Genomic DNA, 19,863 nt, shown 5'->3' on the forward strand with positions numbered 1-19,863 from the left:
GGATCTCTTTCTGGGGGTTCACAAAAATGTTCTGAAATTAGACAGTGGTAATGGTTGTGTATACAGTAGATAGCATTTAATTGCATGCCTGAAAATGGCCAGTCTTCTATGTGAATTGTTTTCTCAATAAAAACAAAAACCAAACCACTCTCTACAAGTTTCTCAGTGACTCAGAGTATGAGCCAAAGTCTCCTTAAAGGCCACGAATCTTTTCCACACCCCTGATTCCCCACCAGCCATCCCACTCTGCCCAGGCTTTGATGGAATCTCCCAACATCACTCCAGTCCCCCAGAATCCCTCCTTACCAGGAGTTTGGAGCCAGTTCTCAGGAGCCTCCCACATCAGCACCTTTGCCCAGCTGCTCTCTCTACCTGGAATTCTCTTCTGATGACTTGCTCCTCACTGTCTCCAGCTGTCTGCTCAAGTATCATCTGATCTTTGAGGCTCTCTTGACCACCCCTGATCTCTCCTCACTCTACATTGTGTCCTCTTATTCTTACCAGACTTAATTTTTCTCCTCTGCTTTTACCATCTGACAGACATTTTATACTTTTACCTGCTCATTATTTTTCATCACCTGTGTCCCTGTACTAGAATGCAGGCTCTTTGAGGGCAAGGACTTTGTTCATTCACAGATGTGTCCACAGTGCCTAGCACATGACTGACATAGTGTGTCACTTGACAGCTGTGTTAACTGAATGCATTGGAAGATGAATACAAGAAAACTGATGGCTATAATTTGTCACAGTAACAGATATAAGAAAAACACACAGCTACCAATATAGAATGTACATAGGCATCTGATTTTGCAGCATGCATTTCTGATATACACACTCAGTAAATAAAAATAGAACAACCCTTAGCATGATGAGGAATAACTGAAGACATCAAACCTGGCTAACAGCATCATCATTAAAATCAAGAATGAGACAAGAATACCCAGTATTGTTATCACTTGTAAATATAGTTCTAAAATATCTAATGAATGAAACTAAAAAGAATAAGAATAACTAATATATATTGGGTACTCCCTTGGGCACTGTCCTAAACCCTAATCACTTTATATGCACTGACTACTTTCACACTCATGACACTTGAGGTAATGTGGGTAGGGATCTATTATCAGGGACATGGAAAAATTCAATGACCTGCCCAAGGTCACCCAGCCAGTAAGTGGCTGTGCTGGAGTAAGAACCTGGCAGCCTGTCATTCTGCTTGTAACCACTGTGCAGCACAGCCCAATGAAAAAAACATGATGAGAATAAAGATGCTGTAAAGAATGGAAAGCAGAGAGAAAATGCATCCTTGCTTTAGATGCTACTGTAGTCTACCTGGAAAACACAAGGGAATTAAGGGAGGAAAAGCTACCAGAAGTAATGACTTCAATATAGCCAGTCATAAGAGGTATATTCTCAGATCAATAGCTTTCCTATACTCTAGCAATAGCCACTTTAAAAATGTCATGGAAAATAGATCCCGTTCCCCAAAGCAATAGTGAATGCAGAATACCTGAAAATAAACTTAACAGCAAACGGAAAGGATCCACACAAAGAAAATGACAAAAATTTACAGAGAACCAGTGAGAATTCTTAGATAGAAATATGTTCAATGTTCATAAAGTATAGCCTCAGTATTTAAAAAATGTCAGATCTGCCCTCAAATTTATTACAGAGTGACTAGAATTCAAATAAAATCACTAAGAGCATTTTTGGGACCTTGTAACTATTACACTGGATAAAAACAAAGACAACTGTGAGGAAAGGGAGAATGAACATTGTCATGTTATACTATGTTACCACTTGAATTCTATCAGAAGACTATTTAAAACACTGTAATGTCAGTTCCCAAGTAGACAGGTAGATTGATGGAACAAAATTTTAAAATTCAGGAACAGAAACCTAATAATCCCAACTAATGTAAACACTTGATCCCATAACACAATCTAAGACAATAATATCAACAAGTATGAACAGGGGGATGGGGAACTGAGGAGGGAGAAGAGGCAAGGAAAAAGGGATTTTAAAAAAGAAGCAAGCTATAACATGTACATGTAACCACTCCCCAGATGACTGTAAGCTGCACAAATTGCAAAAGTGAACAAATAAAAACAAAACAAAACACCCTTAGGAACAGGGCATAGCAGCACTGTCCAGTACAGTGGCCATTAGCCATATGAGGCTACTGAGCACTTGGAATGTTAGTGTCAGTTACATGTTGAAAGGATAGCATTTTGGATATACTGTATTATATAACATTTAAATTACTATTAAATTAAAATTAAATTATTGAAATTGATTTTATCTATCTCATTTACTTTTTAAAATGTGGCCACTAGAAAATTCAACATCACATATATGGTTGGCATTCTATTCCTAACACACTGAAATGGTCTGAAGCTCATATAAAATGTAGGATATTATTTTTCCAAAGATTAAATTTAGCATAGGCATTTTGATGATTTGAGAAGATATATATCACTTAAATGCTGAAAGAATCAATGAGTGACTCTTACTGAGGTAGGAGAAGAAAAGTTTGCTATTTTAGACAAGATACTGAAATTTCAGGCAAATTGAAACATGAAGTGATAAAAGTTCTAGAAGAAAATATAGCTGAATATTTATAAAAATTCTTGTGATGGGAAGAGCTTGCTAAACATAAGATTAAAGATAAAAACCTGGCCTTGCTAAATTTGTACATGTCAAATTTAAGACTTGAACATACATATCAAATAACATCAAAAACAGTAAATGTCACATGAAACACGGGAAAATATCTGCAGCTTATGTGATAATGGGCTGTAGCCTTACTCTGTAAAGAATGCTTATAAACTGGTGAGAAAAAGAACACTCCAATAGGAAAAATTGCCAACAACACAAACTGCCAATTTACAAAAACAGAATCAGAAATGAGAATCTTAGTAAAAAAGAAATTCAATTTTAATAGTAATCTGAGAAATGCAAATTAAAAGAGCAGTTGCCAAAGATCAGAAAAGAATAATACATGACGCTGGCAAGGAGTGCGTTCATATATTGCTCTGAAATTCTAAATTGGTGTGATCTTTCTGGAGGACAATTTGGCAATATCTATAAAAGCTTCAAAAATATATGTATGCTATTTCTAGGAACTTAACCTTGAAAATTAATGAGAGATGTTCCAACAGAAACTCAAGTATGAGTTTATTGTACCACTGTTTACAATCAGTAAAGACTGGCAATGGCATCCGTGTTCTTTAATGGAGTCTTCTTGAGTAAATGGTAGCAATGCATAGGTGAAAATACTTTAAAAGAGAAATTGGATAAAGATGGTGAAAGTCAATACACATCTACCTCCTGACCCATTCCAAATTTCTTGAAATGAAGAATTCAAGAAAAATAATCTCTAACAGTTTTGGAAAAGAAGACTGTGAGAAAAATATGTCCCAAAACACATGAGAGAGGGCTCTGAGCCAGGTGGAGGCAATTCATGGGGTCACAGGGGCAAGAGTCAACAAGAGAGAGCTAGGTGGTCACTGTAGGTCACAGTGGTAAGCATTTGCTGGCCTGGGAAAGCATTCTCCCAGGACTGCTAAGTTAAAGAAGCCACTTACATACAAAGAATGTTTATTTATTAAACATACTGAAAAAAAATGGGATGACAGAATCCCAAACGTTAACAATAACCTTTTAGTGGGTGGGTGCTATGGTCTGGAGGTGACTCCTCCCCAGTGGTTCAGAGATTTTATCCCCACTGTGGCCAAATTAGGAGATGGTATGGAATCTAAGAAGTGAGGCCTAGTAGGAGGCGATTAGATCATCGAAACCACTGCCTAGAAACGCCCTGATGCAGCTCTCACAGGATCCTGGTTAGTTCTCAAGGTAGGGCTGACTCGCCATGTGATCTCTCCTTCCTGCATGTGTTCCTACCATGTGATACTGATAGAGCAATAATACACAACAAAACAGGCCCTTGCCTCGCCTCCCAGTTTTGTGGTTGGTTTTTTTCCACAAAATGTTTTGTTCCAGAAATGTAACAGTTTGTGCTGGGCAGTGCTCCCACCCAATGGAATCAAAATGTTTTGCAACTGAACTGGGTGACCCCTCAAGAATGTTGTTAACTCCGCCCCTTTCAAGAATGTGCGGTTAACTCATATAAAGTACCCAGCCTCAAGTATTTTGCAATAGCAGAAGAAAAATGGACTAGTAACGCATTATATTATGGTCAACTTTTAATTTTCCTTTTTGCCCTTCTGTATTTTCCACATTTACTGCCTTGAGTACACATCAATATTACAATTAGGAAATAATATTTCAAAATAAAAAGCAAAAACTGACAATAAAGGGATAATTGATATTTTATATAAGAAAAGAGTGACTTCCTTTTATGTAAGAAAGTAATCTTCTAATTTTTCTTTTGAATACTGCAGTAGCCTCCTGGCTGGCTTCCCAGCCTCTGTTCTGCTTGTCTCAATCTGCTCTCAAGATTGCTACCATCTCACCCTCCCTGTTTAAAAACTTTCTGTGGCTCCCTACTGCTAGCAGGTAAAGACCCACCTTAGAGACATAAGGAGCCTTCACTGTCCCTCTTTCCTCCCACTTCTCACCCAAAGCATCAAGCCATAGAACCCCACAAATTTCTTATCATTTCCTGAAGCTTCCATACCCCTTCCCCACTCCAGCCCTTTGTTCACACGGCTCTGGTATTCTCTAGGCCTGGCAGATGGGCTTTGGGGGAAACTCACAGCCGGAATGTCCCAGAATAGCTCTGGAGAACCTACACATGACAGGATGCACTGTGCTGTCAGCCAGGAGGACCAAGCATGATAAGGGATCCTGGGAAGAGTTGTAGGAGCAGATGTGGAGGATATACTGGGCTCTGAGCTAGGACAGTAATATAAATGACATGCAAATCCTATGGTGAGAACTCCAAGGGACTGTGAGGGCTCTTGTGGGAGATGTTTGTCATTCTATACCTGCACCTCCTTATTTTTAGGGTAGGGTGGGGGGATACCGTCCTAAACCCCTAGGCTCTTCTCTTCTAGGCTCACATGCATACTTGTCACCTCTTGGTTGTCAGAGCCTGATGAAGTCACCCACCACCGCTAAATGAGTTTTCTGAAACAGATGGCACAGTACTGGATGACTGGATATAATCACCTACACACAGTAGGTAAGAAAAAATGGCAGTGGATGGTGTGACAATGATACTTCCCCACCCCAAAAGTTCCTGATGCAGCAGCTGCTTCACAAGGCTGCAGACATGTCTGAGAACCTAGCCCAGGACTGCAGAGGCACCAGGAAGCGTCTCTGTGAGGCCTCTGAGGTCACTAGATGGCCAATTTCCCCCAGAGAGTGTCTCAGAGAAGGCATACTCCCTGCCTCACCTTTGCAATCCAGGATCCATACAGTCTGGGATAAGAACATAGTCACCTCTGGAGCTGATATTGTAACCCTCCCATTGTCTCTAGTTCTGAGGTCAACCCCAGCAACCGACTTGAAGCTATGCCTCTGTCTTAATTACTTTTTCTCGTTGCTGAGACAAAATACCCAACACCCAAAGTAAAAGGAGGAAAGGCTTATTTGGCTCACAGTTTGTAAAGGTTTCGATTCAGAGTTGGCTGGCTCCAAGGCAGCATGACATAGCAGATACGCATTGCAGAGGAGAAACTATTCATGGCAGGCAGAAGGCAGCAATGCAAGCAAGGGGACTTAGCAACCTTTTTCTGCTTCTATCTAGGCTACTAGGACTAGGGTGGTGCCAAACCAATAAGTAGACTGATTCAGTAATCACACACTCCTACGAGACAGGTGGCAGAACCACTGAGCTAAATCCCCAGCCCTTTAATCACACACTCTTAACCTCAGTGTCACACATTTTAGATTCAGCCACCTCTGAAAAAGGTCCACCTGTGACTGCATGAGGCTTTAGGGGGGCATCTAGACACAAGCCATAACAGCCTCCTCTGTAGCAGACCTAGCAACATAGCCTGTCCACAGTCCTCTCCCAGTCAACAACCCTCAGTGTGCACACACTGCCACTGAGATGACAGGACGCTGGATATGGAGACCTGGCAGCCAATGGTTCTCCGCAGGTGGATCCTCCCCCTCAGCAGGGATGGGAAGGCAGAGAACCCGCCAACAGGCCACACTGTGAGCTCTCTTCCTCACCACTTCCCAAGTTAAATGAACAGGTGTCCAAGAAGCCTTTGTCCTGGTGGTCCCCAACTTTAGAAATTCTGGCACCCGTGAGGGCCATTTCACTAGGGATACACACCATCTATGGATCTACTAACTGTTTTCTCCTTCAACCTGTCACACTTTTACTGGGAGTTCCACTCTAAGTAACAATATCCAATGAAGTGCAGAAAATGAGCTGGTGATATTTTTTCTTGTTACAGAGGAACTGGCAAGTGACACACAGAGAGGAAGCAGAATGGAAGTAAAATAAAAAAGTTTACTCCATCGATGGGGATGGATGACACCTAGTGGTGGTGCCCTGATCAATGACACTCCCCGACCCCGTGCATTGGGTTATAGCTCCTTTTATAGCATTTTAAAGCCTTGATCTTATTCTGTTGGTTACATTGCATTTTCACGGCTCTCATTGCTGATACCCCAAACACAGTGGCAAGGTAGTTGAATTTCAATCTGATGCTGTTCTTTGTTAGGGGAAGTTACCTTTAGAGTTATCCATTCTAGCCAAGAGGAAGGGAGCATGTTTAGTCAACAACACTAACAATGGTTCTTTTCATTTACAAAACTTTTTAGGGAGACTAGATGCCTGGTGCCGGTTAATTCTGAACTAAACAGAGCAAAGGACAAAGTTATCTTACATTGTGACATTTCCTAGGTTTTCGCTATGAAAGTTTTCCCTATTATTCTAGCCTATAAAACATAAATATAGCACAGTTAAATCTGTACAAAGTTGTCATAGAATTATACTGTACTCTGGAACATAATGAACCTAACTCCCCAAAGATGCTAAGAAGCTACAACAAACAGCTACCTTGGGAGTGGGACAGATACATACCCATTCCTGCTGGCTGCCCTGCAGGCCCGGTCCCTTCCTGAGGTGGAGGTGAGAATAGAAAAGGCAGGATGCAGATTTGGGACACAGCTAAGTCCCCTAAAAGCATTAGCGAGTTCTTCAGATAAAAGCTGGGGTGAAGTCAGGGCACTGGTGCTATTAGGAGGCGAATCTGATCTGTCTTGGATCCCTCCTGCCTCCTAGAGATGGAAGATCTGACAGCCTGGGTGGGGGGAGGCCACAGACAGAGATTAGAGGGGTTCAGCCTTCTGGTGTCTGTGACCCTTTTCTGAGGTAAAGTGGGCTTAGGTCCTGGTGGTCTCACCCCCAGTACTGTGGGTATCTAACTATGACATGCACCAACCAGATTTCTGGGTCCTGGCATGTGTCTGCCTCGGTGGGTCTGGGATAGAGCCCAGGTGAAGCTTCTGACAGTGCTGGGCCAGGGACCACACTCTTAGAGCCAGTGATCTGGGTGGGCTTATGTGACCTTGAAGATTAAGGATTCTGAAGTGTTGACCACTCAGACGAACCTCCAGGAAAAAAGCACCCCCACACAAACTATAGTGTGTACATTTCCAGCTCCCACACCAACATCACCAAGAAGAAACCACATGGCAAGTTCTTGGCAGCACAAGTTCCATTGTGTGGCCCAGAACTTTCCACTAAGAGCTCCAGGAGAATCCCCACCAGCAAATAATGTTGTGTCCAAAAAAGACAGCAAGATAAGAAATGATAACAGCCCTAGTCTCACACCCTGATGTTGTGGGCTCCTCCCTTCTTTCCTATGGCCCTGGTGACTTGGGCAGAAGCCAGTCTTCTACATGAGGGCTGATGGCAGGGTTGGGATGTTCTGTGAATCTGACCCGACAGACAGAAACATCCTTCGCTGAAACACACAGACCAGCACTTATTGCACATTTGTGGACCAGGCAGCCTGCATGGGGCAGGGACACAGATCCACGCTGGTGATGGGGGAAAGATGAGGAAGCAAGTGGTATCTTAAGCTGGATGTGCTAAGGGCAGACACCAGGGTAGTAAGCACAGAGGCAAGGCAGCTCCCTTGATCCTACTGGAAGAGGGGTAGCCTGGTGGAGAGGATGTTCCTGCAGAGAGGAGCAGACGTGGAGGTGTGGCTGGACCAATGGGGCAGAAGGGGAAGTGATCAGAGGTGAGACAGAGAAGGTATCCGTGGGGGACCATGAAGGGTTTCCTGAGCCACAGTAGCCGGCTGGCTGCTCAGAGAGTGATTCCCTGGCTTCTGTGCATCATGGGCTCTCCCTGCCTTCCACTGCAGGGGACTCTCCCAGGCTCATGCACTGGAAGAGCAAGCAGCAACTTTAGAGAAGTTCACCAGAGACCCCTACAGTGGGGCAGATGGCTACTTGGCAAGTGGGAAAGATTCTTTGTGGCCAGCCGGGGTCCTGGAGGGTCTGAAAGAGCAGGTGCTTTGAAGAGGAAGCTCCACAGATGGCAACCCTTCTGTCTGTAGCAGATCAAGGGCCTTTGTGAGTCCTGCCACTTGAGGGAGGTCTCTGGTAAGGAAAGGTCAGCCCAGTAAGCCTCCAGATCACTGAAGACCAGCCCGGAGGTAGGATGTCTTGGAGCCCGCATGGAGGGAGGAGAAAGGTGGGGAGTGGCACTTCTGTTGGGCACAGAAATCCTGACACATAGGGGCTCCTGAACGGGGGCAGTCATGGGCAGAGGAACCAGATTCTAGATGATGGTAAGAATGGCTGCTGCCCTTCACCTAAGGCTTTTGAGGAGCCAAGTTCTTTTCTTAGTGCTTTAAGTGTCCTAACACATCTGATCCTCACAACAGTGTTATTATGCCCATGCACCAAAACAATAAGATGGAAAATAAGCATATGAGAAGATACCCATATACTATGTCGTGAGGAAAATGCAAATTAAAATGACAGTGACATACTGCTGCATTAGAGTAGCCAAACCCAGAACACTGACAACACCAAATGCTGGTAGGGCTTAGAGTAAATGCTGGTGGGAATACGAAATGGCACAGCCTTTTTGGATGACAATGTGGCAGCTTCTTACAAAACTAAACTTATAGCCTGGGGATTTAGCCTAGTGGTGCTGCTGCCTGCCTCGCAAGCACAAGGTCCTGAGTTCTATCCCAGGCACCAAAAACAAAACAAAACACAAATGGAAACAAAACTAAACATATACTTGCCATACGACTCAGCAACAAAGCTCCTTGATATTTACCCAAAGGAGCTAAAAATTTATGTCCGTACCAAAACCTGCGGACAGATGTTTACAACAGCTTTATTCATAACTGCCAAAACTTGGAAGTAACCAAGGTGTTCTTTAGTAGGCAATCGGATACAGAAAAAGTTCTGGTACATCCAGAGAATGAAATATTATTCAGCACTGAAAAATGAGCTGTCTAGCCAACAAAAGACATGGAGGATTTAAATGTATATTCACTAAATAAAAGAAGCCAATCTGAAAAGCCTGAATTCTGCACGATTCCAACTTCAAGACATGAAAAAGGCGAAATTATGGAGAACAGTAAAGTGACAGGATTTTTAGGGCAGTTAAAACACTCTGTATGGTATTATAATTGTAGATACATATAATGACCTATTTGTCCAAACTCACAGAACATGCACTAGCAATTGTGATCCCTAAAGTAACCTCTGGACTTGGGGTGATTATGATGTGTCAGTGTAGGCTCATCAGTTCTAACAAGTGCGCCACTCACGTGGGGGATGTGGATAATAACAGAGGTTGTGCATGTGTGGCGGTGAGGGTACATAGGAAATCTCTGTACCCTCTACTCGATTTTTCTGTGAACTTATAATTGCTCTAAAAAAGTAAAGTCTTAAAAATCTGGAACAAAGCAGAGGCACAGAGAGATTAAGTAATTCTTACAACCATACCCCTGCAAAGGGCAGGATCAGGGTCAATGACCACACCTCTGTAAGCTTCAGCCTAGAATCAAAAAATCTTTGAGCCAGAGGCCTTACAGGTCAGGTGGCCCAACTCTCTTATCTTACAGAAGGGGAAACAGACTCAAAGAGAGCAAGTGATTTGTCTAAAGAAATTCTGAAGGTTAATTGTATCCTAGAATTTAAAACGAAGTGAATTACTTAGTAAGGATGACTTGGTAGCTATAAGACCTGGAACTGGGGTCAGGCCCCAACCCCTCTGGTCCTCTACTGGTCCTCCATATCTCCATCATCACCCACAGCCCTGCCTCCATCCTGGCTCTGCAGCACCTCTACGGCATCACACAAGGCACTCAGGCCTTGTGTTTCCTTGGCCCTAATTCCAGTGACCTTTACCTCCCCTTGACTTTAGCCCTGACACAAGCCAGGGCTCCCAGTCCCTACATACTCCAGCTCTGACCACACCCTCTGTCTTTCTAGTTCACTCCTACACTCATGGGCTACCTGCCTGTCCACTGCTTCCCATCCCAGACCCCAAGGACCACCCACTCAGCATGCTGACTCTTCATCAGCAACCCCACCTTTGTGTTCCAATTACTGAAGCCCAGCACTGGAACAAGTCCTCTCTCCACCCTCTCTGTTCTGTCCACAGTCCTAGGCCTGCCAAGGACAGTCAGGCCACCAAGGAGAGGCAAACTGCTCTGGGCCCAAACGTGCCCACCACAAGAGGGCATCATCTCCCACTCTGAACGGACAGAGTCAATTATCAGGATGGTAATTCTCAAGGCTAGAAATTGCCCTAGAGCTTGGAGAGCCCTAACACAGGGGCCAGCTAATGCAATTGTTCTGGGGTGTGGTGTGGGCATCGGGAGTTTTAAAGCTCTTTGTGTGGGTCTGAAAGTAGTTCTATCCAGAGAGTACTACTCAGTAGTACATATAGAGAAATACACTATCATGCCACAGAAAGGATAAGCCCCAAAACACTGTGCTACGTGGAAGAAGCCAGGCACCAAAGACTGCATGTTGTATCATTCCATTTATATGACATTTTCAGAGAAGACAAGACTATAGAGAACACACAAACCTGGCAGTGCAGGATGGGACCAAGGGAGCTTTTGGAGTGATGAGAATATTTTGGAACACGATTGAGGTGATGCTTGCACAACCATGAAAATTTGTTAAAGATAATTAAGTTGTATACTAACAATGTATTATGAAATGTATGGTATATAAATCATTTCTCAATAAAGTTGTTAAAAGTGGGAAAAAAAGGTGCAAGGTGGACACCTGGGGTCATGCAGCCCTTGCCAGGCAAAGCTGGGCTCAGAGATCACCCTGTCTGCTACCAAGCCCTCCCTTCTCCAGTTTCATTAAATCTTTGATCCAGAGAGGGCCTGGCTGCAGCAAGGGCAATCTTTTCAGCCATGGTTGTCCTACAAATAGTTCTAGGTCTGATACATCCGAGATTCAGCAGAGTGAGGCGAACTGCCAGAGGTCATACAGCCATCCTTTGGCAAAGATGGGGCTAAAGGTCAGCTCATGTGATCCAAGTCTGGAGCAGCCTCTGGGCCTTGAATCTAAGAGACTGGTGCCTGTTGGAGCAACTGATCCCAAAGCTGGGATGGCCCTAAGCCCTCTACTTTCAAGTTACAATGCCACTGCAATAAGGTACATGGGATTGAGGTCCTTACTGTCCCTCCAACTTCAGGATTGCTTTCACCTGACATTCCTTCTAGTGCACCGGCTCAGAACAGAGTGCTTGACACTGTTGATCGACCAGTTTCATAAAAGGAATCCAGTTTCCTCTGCACTCATGGAAAGCTGTTAGCCCCTGGCACATTTCCAGGGGCTGCACTCCAGGGATGCAGGCCAGACATCAGGAGAGGGAAGCCAAAGCCCTTGGGCATAGAGAGGAGTCAGCTGGGCTGAGGGATTTAACTCAGGAGGGGTCCTTGCCAGCAATACCACCGAGCAACATCCTGTCCTTGGAGAAAGAGGATTCCCACAGTGATGCCCTGAGACCCCAGCAGAGAGTCCCAGAGCAGCTATGCAAGGGACAGAGATGCGGCACCTAAGTCTCAGTGCCTGATTCCAGCAATGACAAGTAGTACAGAAAACAATGACCAACAGCCTGGAGGGTCAGGCTGGACTCTTTTCCAGCATGTGTCCTGCAGCGAGAAGCCACTAGCCCTCTGCAAGCCTCAGTTTCCTCACTCGCAAGATGGGAACAATTTCTCCTCCCTACAGGGCTGCTGGCTTTGAGGGTATTCGGGAGTCAAAGAAGCACTGAACCAACATGCAGGATAATTTACCCTCTTTAGATGAAGCCTGGTGGGAACTTCAAAGCTCTGAGGCTACATTCAGGGAGCCCCCATAAGCTGCTGGGAAGTTTCAGATGGAAAGAAAGTGATGGGAAGTCTGAACAGGGAATTCAGTGCCAACTTTTCCAGGAACCATATTTCATAACTTCAGAGGTGTTGTGCAACCATGAGCTGTTCTCTTCACTTCTCTGGGCCTCAGTTTCCCCTTCTACAAATCAGAAGGTTGGGGGAGCTGTCTAAGGCACTGACAAAGATGCTATTAGAAAGAAGCAGGTGGGCCAGGGATTTGGCTCAGTGGTTCCAGCACCTGCCTCACAAGCACAAGGACCCAAGTCCGATCCCCGGTATAAAAAAAAAAAAAAAAGAAGCAGGCCACACAAATCGCTGCAAGGTGGGGGTTCACAGGACCAGGGTCCTGGCTCTCCTTGTTCTCTACCATCAACCTGTTTCATGCTCATTTTAGTATATTTGTCACCACTCTGTAAAGGGCAGTCTGCCAGTGAGAAAACCTCTTCAGGGTTTGGCAATGAGTTGTTCTCACAGGAGGCCAAGTCTCCCAGGCTTCTTCCTGGGGGCCACGAAGCAGAAAAGTGGGAGCTGAGGAGGGCTTGCCTTGTTTGATCACCACGGACAGCTAGGGCCAAACACTTCCGCTCTCCAAGTGCCTCCAAAAACATCCCAGTCTATGCATGAACTTCACAGTTTATAAAGCTCTTTCAAATCCATTCTCAATGGACAAAAGCCCCCCAGGCAGGGGTTATTGTTCCTATGTCACTTCTGGGGGGAGAAACTGCAGCTCAAAGAAGCAAAGTAGCTTCTCCAAGGTCACAGAGCCAGGGTGTGGAGTGGCCTCTACTACTCACAGAAGAGGAAGACAAGAGCCTGAGATGGAAACCAGGGCTGGTGATTTGCCGTGCACTCTGCCTCCTCACCACCTGCCTGGCCTTTTTGCCCTTCCTGGGCTGGCAGGAGGCTGTGTCTTCCCCTACCTCCCAGCCAAGGATCGCGGGAAGAGAAAGCAAAGTCTAAAAGGAACAAGAAAAGAAAAAAGAGACCACTTTGCATTCATATAAGGGGGATAACTTTTTAAACATTTGCTACTATTCCTGCTAGTAAGGCTGCATGGAAGTGGGACTTTTCAAGGGCCATTGGTGGAACTCAAAAGGAGAAAAGCCCTCTTGGAAGTCAGTTCCTTTCAAATTTTTAGACAGTCCAGTAATGCCAACTTCTAAACACCTATAACTAAGATAACTTCAGGCCTAGGCCTGAAGGTGTTGGCTGCGATCTCAGAGGGCTGTAAAAACTCCTGGCGTCTAGTGCACCAAGCTCCCACACCTTCATCTGACTGACCACAGTGCTCCATTAAAACATGAAGTCAGTCGGGCCACGGATGCAGCTCAGGGGCACAGGCGCCTGCCTGGTGAGTGTAAGGTCCTGAGTTTGATCCCCCTGGTGAGTGTAAGGTCCTGAGTTTGATCCCCGGTACCAGGAAAACACACACACACACACACACACACACACACACACACACACACACACACACACAGTCACGAAGTCAACCAAAGTCTCCAAGATTGGTTGCAAAGCAAATAAAAAGATAAAATATGTATAATATGAAGTTATTTGGCTTTAAACAAACATACCTAAAAAGTTGTAGGAAGATGAATACCAAATTGAAAATAGGAAGACTGGAGAGAGAAAGTGGGATGAGGAATTGGTACAAAGCGATCAATTGTACTTTCTTACTACCTATGTTTTAGGTTTTTCCTTTCCAAAACAAAACAAGACATCATATATTTGTGTGACTGTAAGCCATTATTTGGAACAAAACAAAAACCAAAAAGCCACCCAATCCAAGGTTGTGATTCCAAACTCTTCTCTCAGGAGAAAACTATTGCCGACATGCATAATTTTAGACAGTTACGACATCATCAGTAACAGGGGCAATTCCGTGGACCTCGCAGGAACAACGAGACCCAGGAGAAAGGCGGTCCCATTCCTGTGCAGTCTAGGTCAGGGGCTCCCGCCAGCGTCACGCACACATCCATTGGCCATCAGCTGTCTTGTGCCACTCGTCAAACAGCGAGACCCTGCTCGCCCCGGCCAGCGGGGAGCCGGTGCCCTGCAGCCAGGAGGCGCCACCTACCTCAGAGAAGCGCTGCACGTCCTGCGTGAGCGTACCCACGCGCCGCCAGCGGTAGTGCCTCAGCAACTTCAGGATGGCCGGGTTCACTGCGTTGTCCGAGGGCACCGTCCGGAAGAAATAGGGATATTTTTTCTTATCTGCTAGAACGGGTGTGGTTGCAGCAAAGGAAAGCTGCAAAAATATAAAAGAGAAACCATTTTTAACTGGGATCCCCAGCGGCCTTCCTACTAGCACAGGCACCTGTGCACTTGCGACACAGATACATGGGGAAAGAAATTTTTGAAGCCTTTATCTGTAAGAGTAATACAAAATTAAGGAAAAGGTCTGAAGGTGCAAAATAAAGAGAAAGGTAAAAAGTGAACCAGTGATTTACTCTTCCCCAAAGAAGCACATGAATGTTACCTATTTCTTCCACTCCTTTGTGCAAAGTGATTTTGCCTTTTTACGGAAGATTCTTGAGATCATTCCCCAAATACAACTGAAGTGTTTTTCTCACCACTTAACATCCTGTAAGCATTAGCCAGGCTGTCAAAAACTCCTTGTAAATATTTTAATAGCTGCGTAATATTCCAGCATGTGAACATGCCACAGTTTACTGAATCATCTTTAATTTGGAAGCATCTAGATTGTTTTTAATTTGTCATTATTTGTCATCCTTATTGTGCTATTATTCTAGAGGCATCTTTGCGCACAGCATTTTTTTTCCCTGTATTTCAGGATATTTCCATAAGATAGAGTCTGCGGTGTAAAATTTCCCAGATAAAGACAGGATACAAGCCTTTAAAAACTTTATGCTTATTTTCAAAGAAGTATTTTGTCAATTTGCATATCTGCTAGTCAGGCATAGCTGGATGACCAATTTCACCACATTCTCATCAACAGAGAATAAAACATTTTTCTACCTAATTTTATGATGAATAAACTGGATCATGTCTCATTCATGGTTACACAGACTGTCGAACTTTTTTCCTCACAGTTGTTAACAGTGAGTATGCCCTATTTTAGGAATGGCTTTTTCATTCCCCTTATTTTTTGAGTGGTATGTTAATACCACTTTTCGGTTGAATTCCATGAAGACTTTTCAAATGTACAGCATTCAAACTCAGGCTCTTATAGTTGCTGCAAATATCTCAGTTTGTTTGCCTTTGCTGTTTGTGTGTGTATATTTTAATTTACACCCCGTAGTCAAATCTGTTCATCTTTTCCTTTATTATTTCTTTTTTTCTTTTAAGTGCCAGTAAGTTGTTAAATTGGATCTTAATTATCCTGTCCTACTAGGCCCAGCTTAAATGTCACCACTTCCCTGACATTTCTTCTGATCTCTGTCCTCCTTTCCCCTCAGCCCATCCACACTAGTTATCAACCTTTTTGATCTTTGCAGTGTGATGGTGAGAAATAGCAGCTCACTGCAGTTCTCATTTGCATTTACCTTACTGTGAGTGTGCCCAAGTCTCCCTTCTGAAGTTTAAGAGCAATTTTTAGTTCCTTTCTGGAAATCGTTCTCATCCTTTGCCCAATTTGAGTCTTAGTTTTCCTTATCTGTTTATAGAAAAATTAATCCTTCATGGTGTAAGTTGCTAATTGTTGTCGTTTGCCTTTTGAAGTTGTTTATAGTGCCTTTTAATGTGGTTAAATTTGTCAATTTTTCTCCTTTACATCTTCATGTTTTATGTCATATTTAGAAAGGTTTTTACTGAGTTAAAGACACATTATAATAATACACCTGCATACCCATGTTTATAGCAACTCACAACAGCTAAGCTCAAGAAACAGCCTAGTTGCCCATCAAGAGAGAATGGATAAAGAAAATGTGGTATAAACTGGGCATGGTAGTGCATGCCTGAATCCCAGCACTTGGGAGGCTGAGGCAGGAGGATGGACTACATAGTTTAAGGCCAGCCTGAACTACATAGCAAGACCCTGTGTCAAAAAAACAAACATAACAAAAGTGGTTTATATACATGATGAAATACTATTCAGCCATACAAAGAATGAGATCATGCTATTTGCAGGAAAATGGATAGAACTTGAGACCATAATGTTAAGTGAAATAAATCAGAGACAGTTAAATTATGCATAGTTTTTCTTATATGAGAAATCCAAAACAAAAAAAAAAAAAGAAAGAAAGAGAAGGGAGAGAAGAAAGAAAGGAGGAAGACTTAAAGGAGGGATGGCAGAAAACAAGGCAGGAGTGTAGAGATAGGGAAGGAGATTAGAGGGAAGAGGGCAACAAAAGGGGTTAAAGGCATTAAAAATAATCAAGATATGCTAATCCACATACTAACCCCAAGATAAAAGAACTATGATGTACTGCAAATGTACCATAATTTTAAAAGGTTTCCTACTCTGAGAAAAAACTTATGAAAAAAACTCCTTGACGGAGTCCTTGTTCTCATCTGTTCTTTTCTCTCTTCCTTCCCTTCTCCCTCCTCTTGTTTCATTTACATCTTTGATGGAGAAGGGCATGGCTGAATCAAGCAGTCTTTGCTGCCTTTAGCATCCTCCTGAATCCTTATGTGTCTCAGCAGCAGCTCTATATATGATACATCCTAGTCCAGTTTCAGCACCCAGGGAAACCACACCCCAGCACCCTAAAGCCCCAGAGGAAGATACTCTACTGCTGCTTTTACCGCCTCAGAAGCACTTATCCCCCAAGACCCTGGGAGGGTTGGCAGTAGACACTTGTCCTTCCCCCTGGACAGCCACTCCCTAGTACCCCTGCATTTCCTGTGTCCACTCAGTAGCCCTCCAGGTCTGATCTGTTGGAACTGATCATGCAACAAACAGCCCATCAGCCATTATCTAGAGGTAGCACCTAGAAAAGGCAATTTCCAAGATCCCCACAGAGACAGGACACCCAAGAATGGCAAGGGTGAATGGCAAACTGGCTGTTAAAAAGATCTTGGGCAGAGCAAAGTCCAAGGGGAAGAATCTACTACAGTGAGTAAAATTCCAGCTGGATGGATGGATGAACCTTCAGAGTTGTTCAGCAATGGAAGGTCTTCCATTAGAAGTAATGAGATTGCTGTTTGGAGGTATTCAAAAGAAGGCTAGAACACAGCCTATTGTAAACAGAGATATCCAGGAACCCCAAAAAAACTGTAGGAAAAAGTTTGTGTGGGTGTGTAGCCACATATAGACATACCCATTTCTCTGAAAGATCTATGACTTCCATCAGATTCACAAAGAGGATCCTACCATCCAAACAAGGTCTGCACACCTGCCTGCAGTTGAGAGTTAAGTCCTATAGGGCGTGAGAGAAATAGCAGCTCTGTGCAGTGCTCTCAAGCCCAGGATGTGAGATTCTTCTTTCAAGATTAAAATCACACTGCAAGCCTCCTCCACTCACCAGTGTGAGAGGCAATGATCAGAAAAATCTGGGTGCAGCTGTTTGAGGACCTTGGACTTTATGTATACCAATCCCCAAAAATGCTTATCTAATACAGTTTGGAAAATATTGGTTTTTTTGATGTGATTTCTGAATCACACTCTGGTTGATACTTTACCGTTATTGTCCCATTAGTTCCAGGTCCACAATTAATTGTCGCTTGAACAGCCTCATATGTTTGCCCTGTAGGTAATTACAGTGGTTACTGTTCAGTGAATAAATGGCCCATTGTGTTTACAATGGGCTTGGAGTACAATATATGCCCCAGGTCTAAATCATGTTGGGTGCAAAATATTAACTTGCGCTGATATTTTCTGCACCATTTGAGATAATGCACACTTTGATTAGATTGCTGTGCATTACTGTATCTCTGGCTTTAGCCTCCTAAAACTTTCCATGGGCAGAATGCGGGTGCATCATAGCACTGCTGAACTTCAGAATTGGGGGGAATCTTAGAAATCATCTAGCTTTGGGGTTCTCTATTCTGGCTGCACATTAGCATCACTTGGACAGATTTTTGAAAATGTGATGACTTGGTCCCACTCCAAATCAACTAAATCAGAACCTCTGGGCATAGAGCCCAAGCAGCAGTATTATTTAAAAACTTTCCAGGTGAGTGTGATGCCCAGAGAAGGCTGAAAAGCTGTGATGGTGATCAACTCCCCTGGCTTTGAACAAGCAGGCTGAAGCCAAGCAATGGGGTGAAATGCAGATGTCTACCATAAACAGTAATAGGTGGAGGTCTAAGGGACTTACTCCCAATGCTCTTTCTCCACCTGATGGCTGCTCAGCTGCGTCTGTCTGCCCTAGGCCTTCCTCCCCCAGCATCCAGCAATACCAGGACTGCTAGTGTTGGCACCCTAACTTGAAGACCCACGCTTCTGGGCTCCCTGCCTTATTTCACACGACCAAATTAGTTTCTGAACAGACTGTGACTGAGTCCTCCAGTTAATTCCTTCCCAAGGATTTACTGCAGAGAGTATTTTAAATTTTAATTTATAGTTTTTATATCTAGTTTTATTGCATTGTTTTCAGAATTTGGCCTATACTATGTCTGCTTCGGGAATTTATTGAGATTTTCTTTGTGGCCTTTTACACAAGCAACTTTTTGTAAAAGTTCTGTGGTGGCTGGGAAAAAGATGCAATCCTATTTGTAGGCTATAGAATTCTCCATTAGACTACTTATGCATAATGAATATAATCAAGCTAATTATATTAACCATATGCTTCATATTTTGGTTGAGTTGATCTATCAAAGGCTGAGAGGTTTAAGTTTTTTTCTATTGTCTCTGACCATTTCTCTGTGTATTTCAACAGATTTTGTTTTGTATTTTTTTATTTTATGTTTGAGGCATAAATATTCATCACAATTACACTCAGCTGGGCATGGTGGTACATGCTGAGGCTGGAGGATCACTGTGAGTTTGAGGCCAGCCTGAACTATATAATGAGACCCTGTCTCAAAAAAAAAAAAAATAAAGGAAATGAAAACAATTACACTTTATTTTTCAGTAATATATATTCTCGTCTAGTACAAATAGTAGGTACTTAATAGATATTCATTGAGTATGTTAAGAATTGAAACTTTTTGTTTGTTTGTTTGTTTGTTTTTTGAGATAGGGTCTCACTATGCAGTTGAGACTGACCTGGAGTTCACTATGTAGCCCAGGCTGGTCTCCAACTCACAGAGATCCTCCTGCCTCAGCCTATTGAGTGCTGAGATTACAGGCATGCACCACCACGCCCAGCAAGAATTGAAACAGTTATCAAGGTAAAATAAGCCTCTTTGTAATTTTACTGTTTTGTTTTACATTATATCTTGCTTGGTATTAATACTGCAGCTCTTCCTTTATTCTGCTTGTATTTGCCTGCCATAGTTTTGATCTTCTTGTTGCATATACTCTATTAAGATTATGTATATGTTTCTTGAAAAGAGCACAGGGATAGAATTTTAAATATGTATCTTTAGTGCTTTAATAAATAGTAGGTCATGCATTTATCATCTTATTGACCATCTTACTCTCTTCTTATGCTTCATTTTTGTTTCCTTTTGCTCCCTTTGGTACTCAACTTCACAACTACTCTTTCCTGCT

At 43.3% G+C, this 19,863-nt stretch overlaps 1 protein-coding gene across 1 annotated transcript in view; it reads right to left on the reverse strand.

The window, feature by feature from the left end:
- Positions 1 to 19,863, reverse strand: part of Gabbr2 (gamma-aminobutyric acid type B receptor subunit 2) — a 364,313-nt gene that overhangs the window by 201,451 nt on the left and 142,999 nt on the right. Inside the window, exon 3 of the mRNA XM_010614387.3 lies at positions 14,383 to 14,553. Coding sequence (XP_010612689.1) covers positions 14,383 to 14,553 — 171 coding nt within the window. The remainder of the gene's footprint in view (positions 1 to 14,382; positions 14,554 to 19,863) is intronic.

The sequence above is a fragment of the Fukomys damarensis genome, unplaced genomic scaffold, assembly GCF_012274545.1.
Source record: "Fukomys damarensis isolate Sample0158 unplaced genomic scaffold, DMR_v1.0_HiC HiC_scaffold_36, whole genome shotgun sequence".
In the NCBI taxonomy this organism is placed as follows: domain Eukaryota; kingdom Metazoa; phylum Chordata; class Mammalia; order Rodentia; family Bathyergidae; genus Fukomys; species Fukomys damarensis.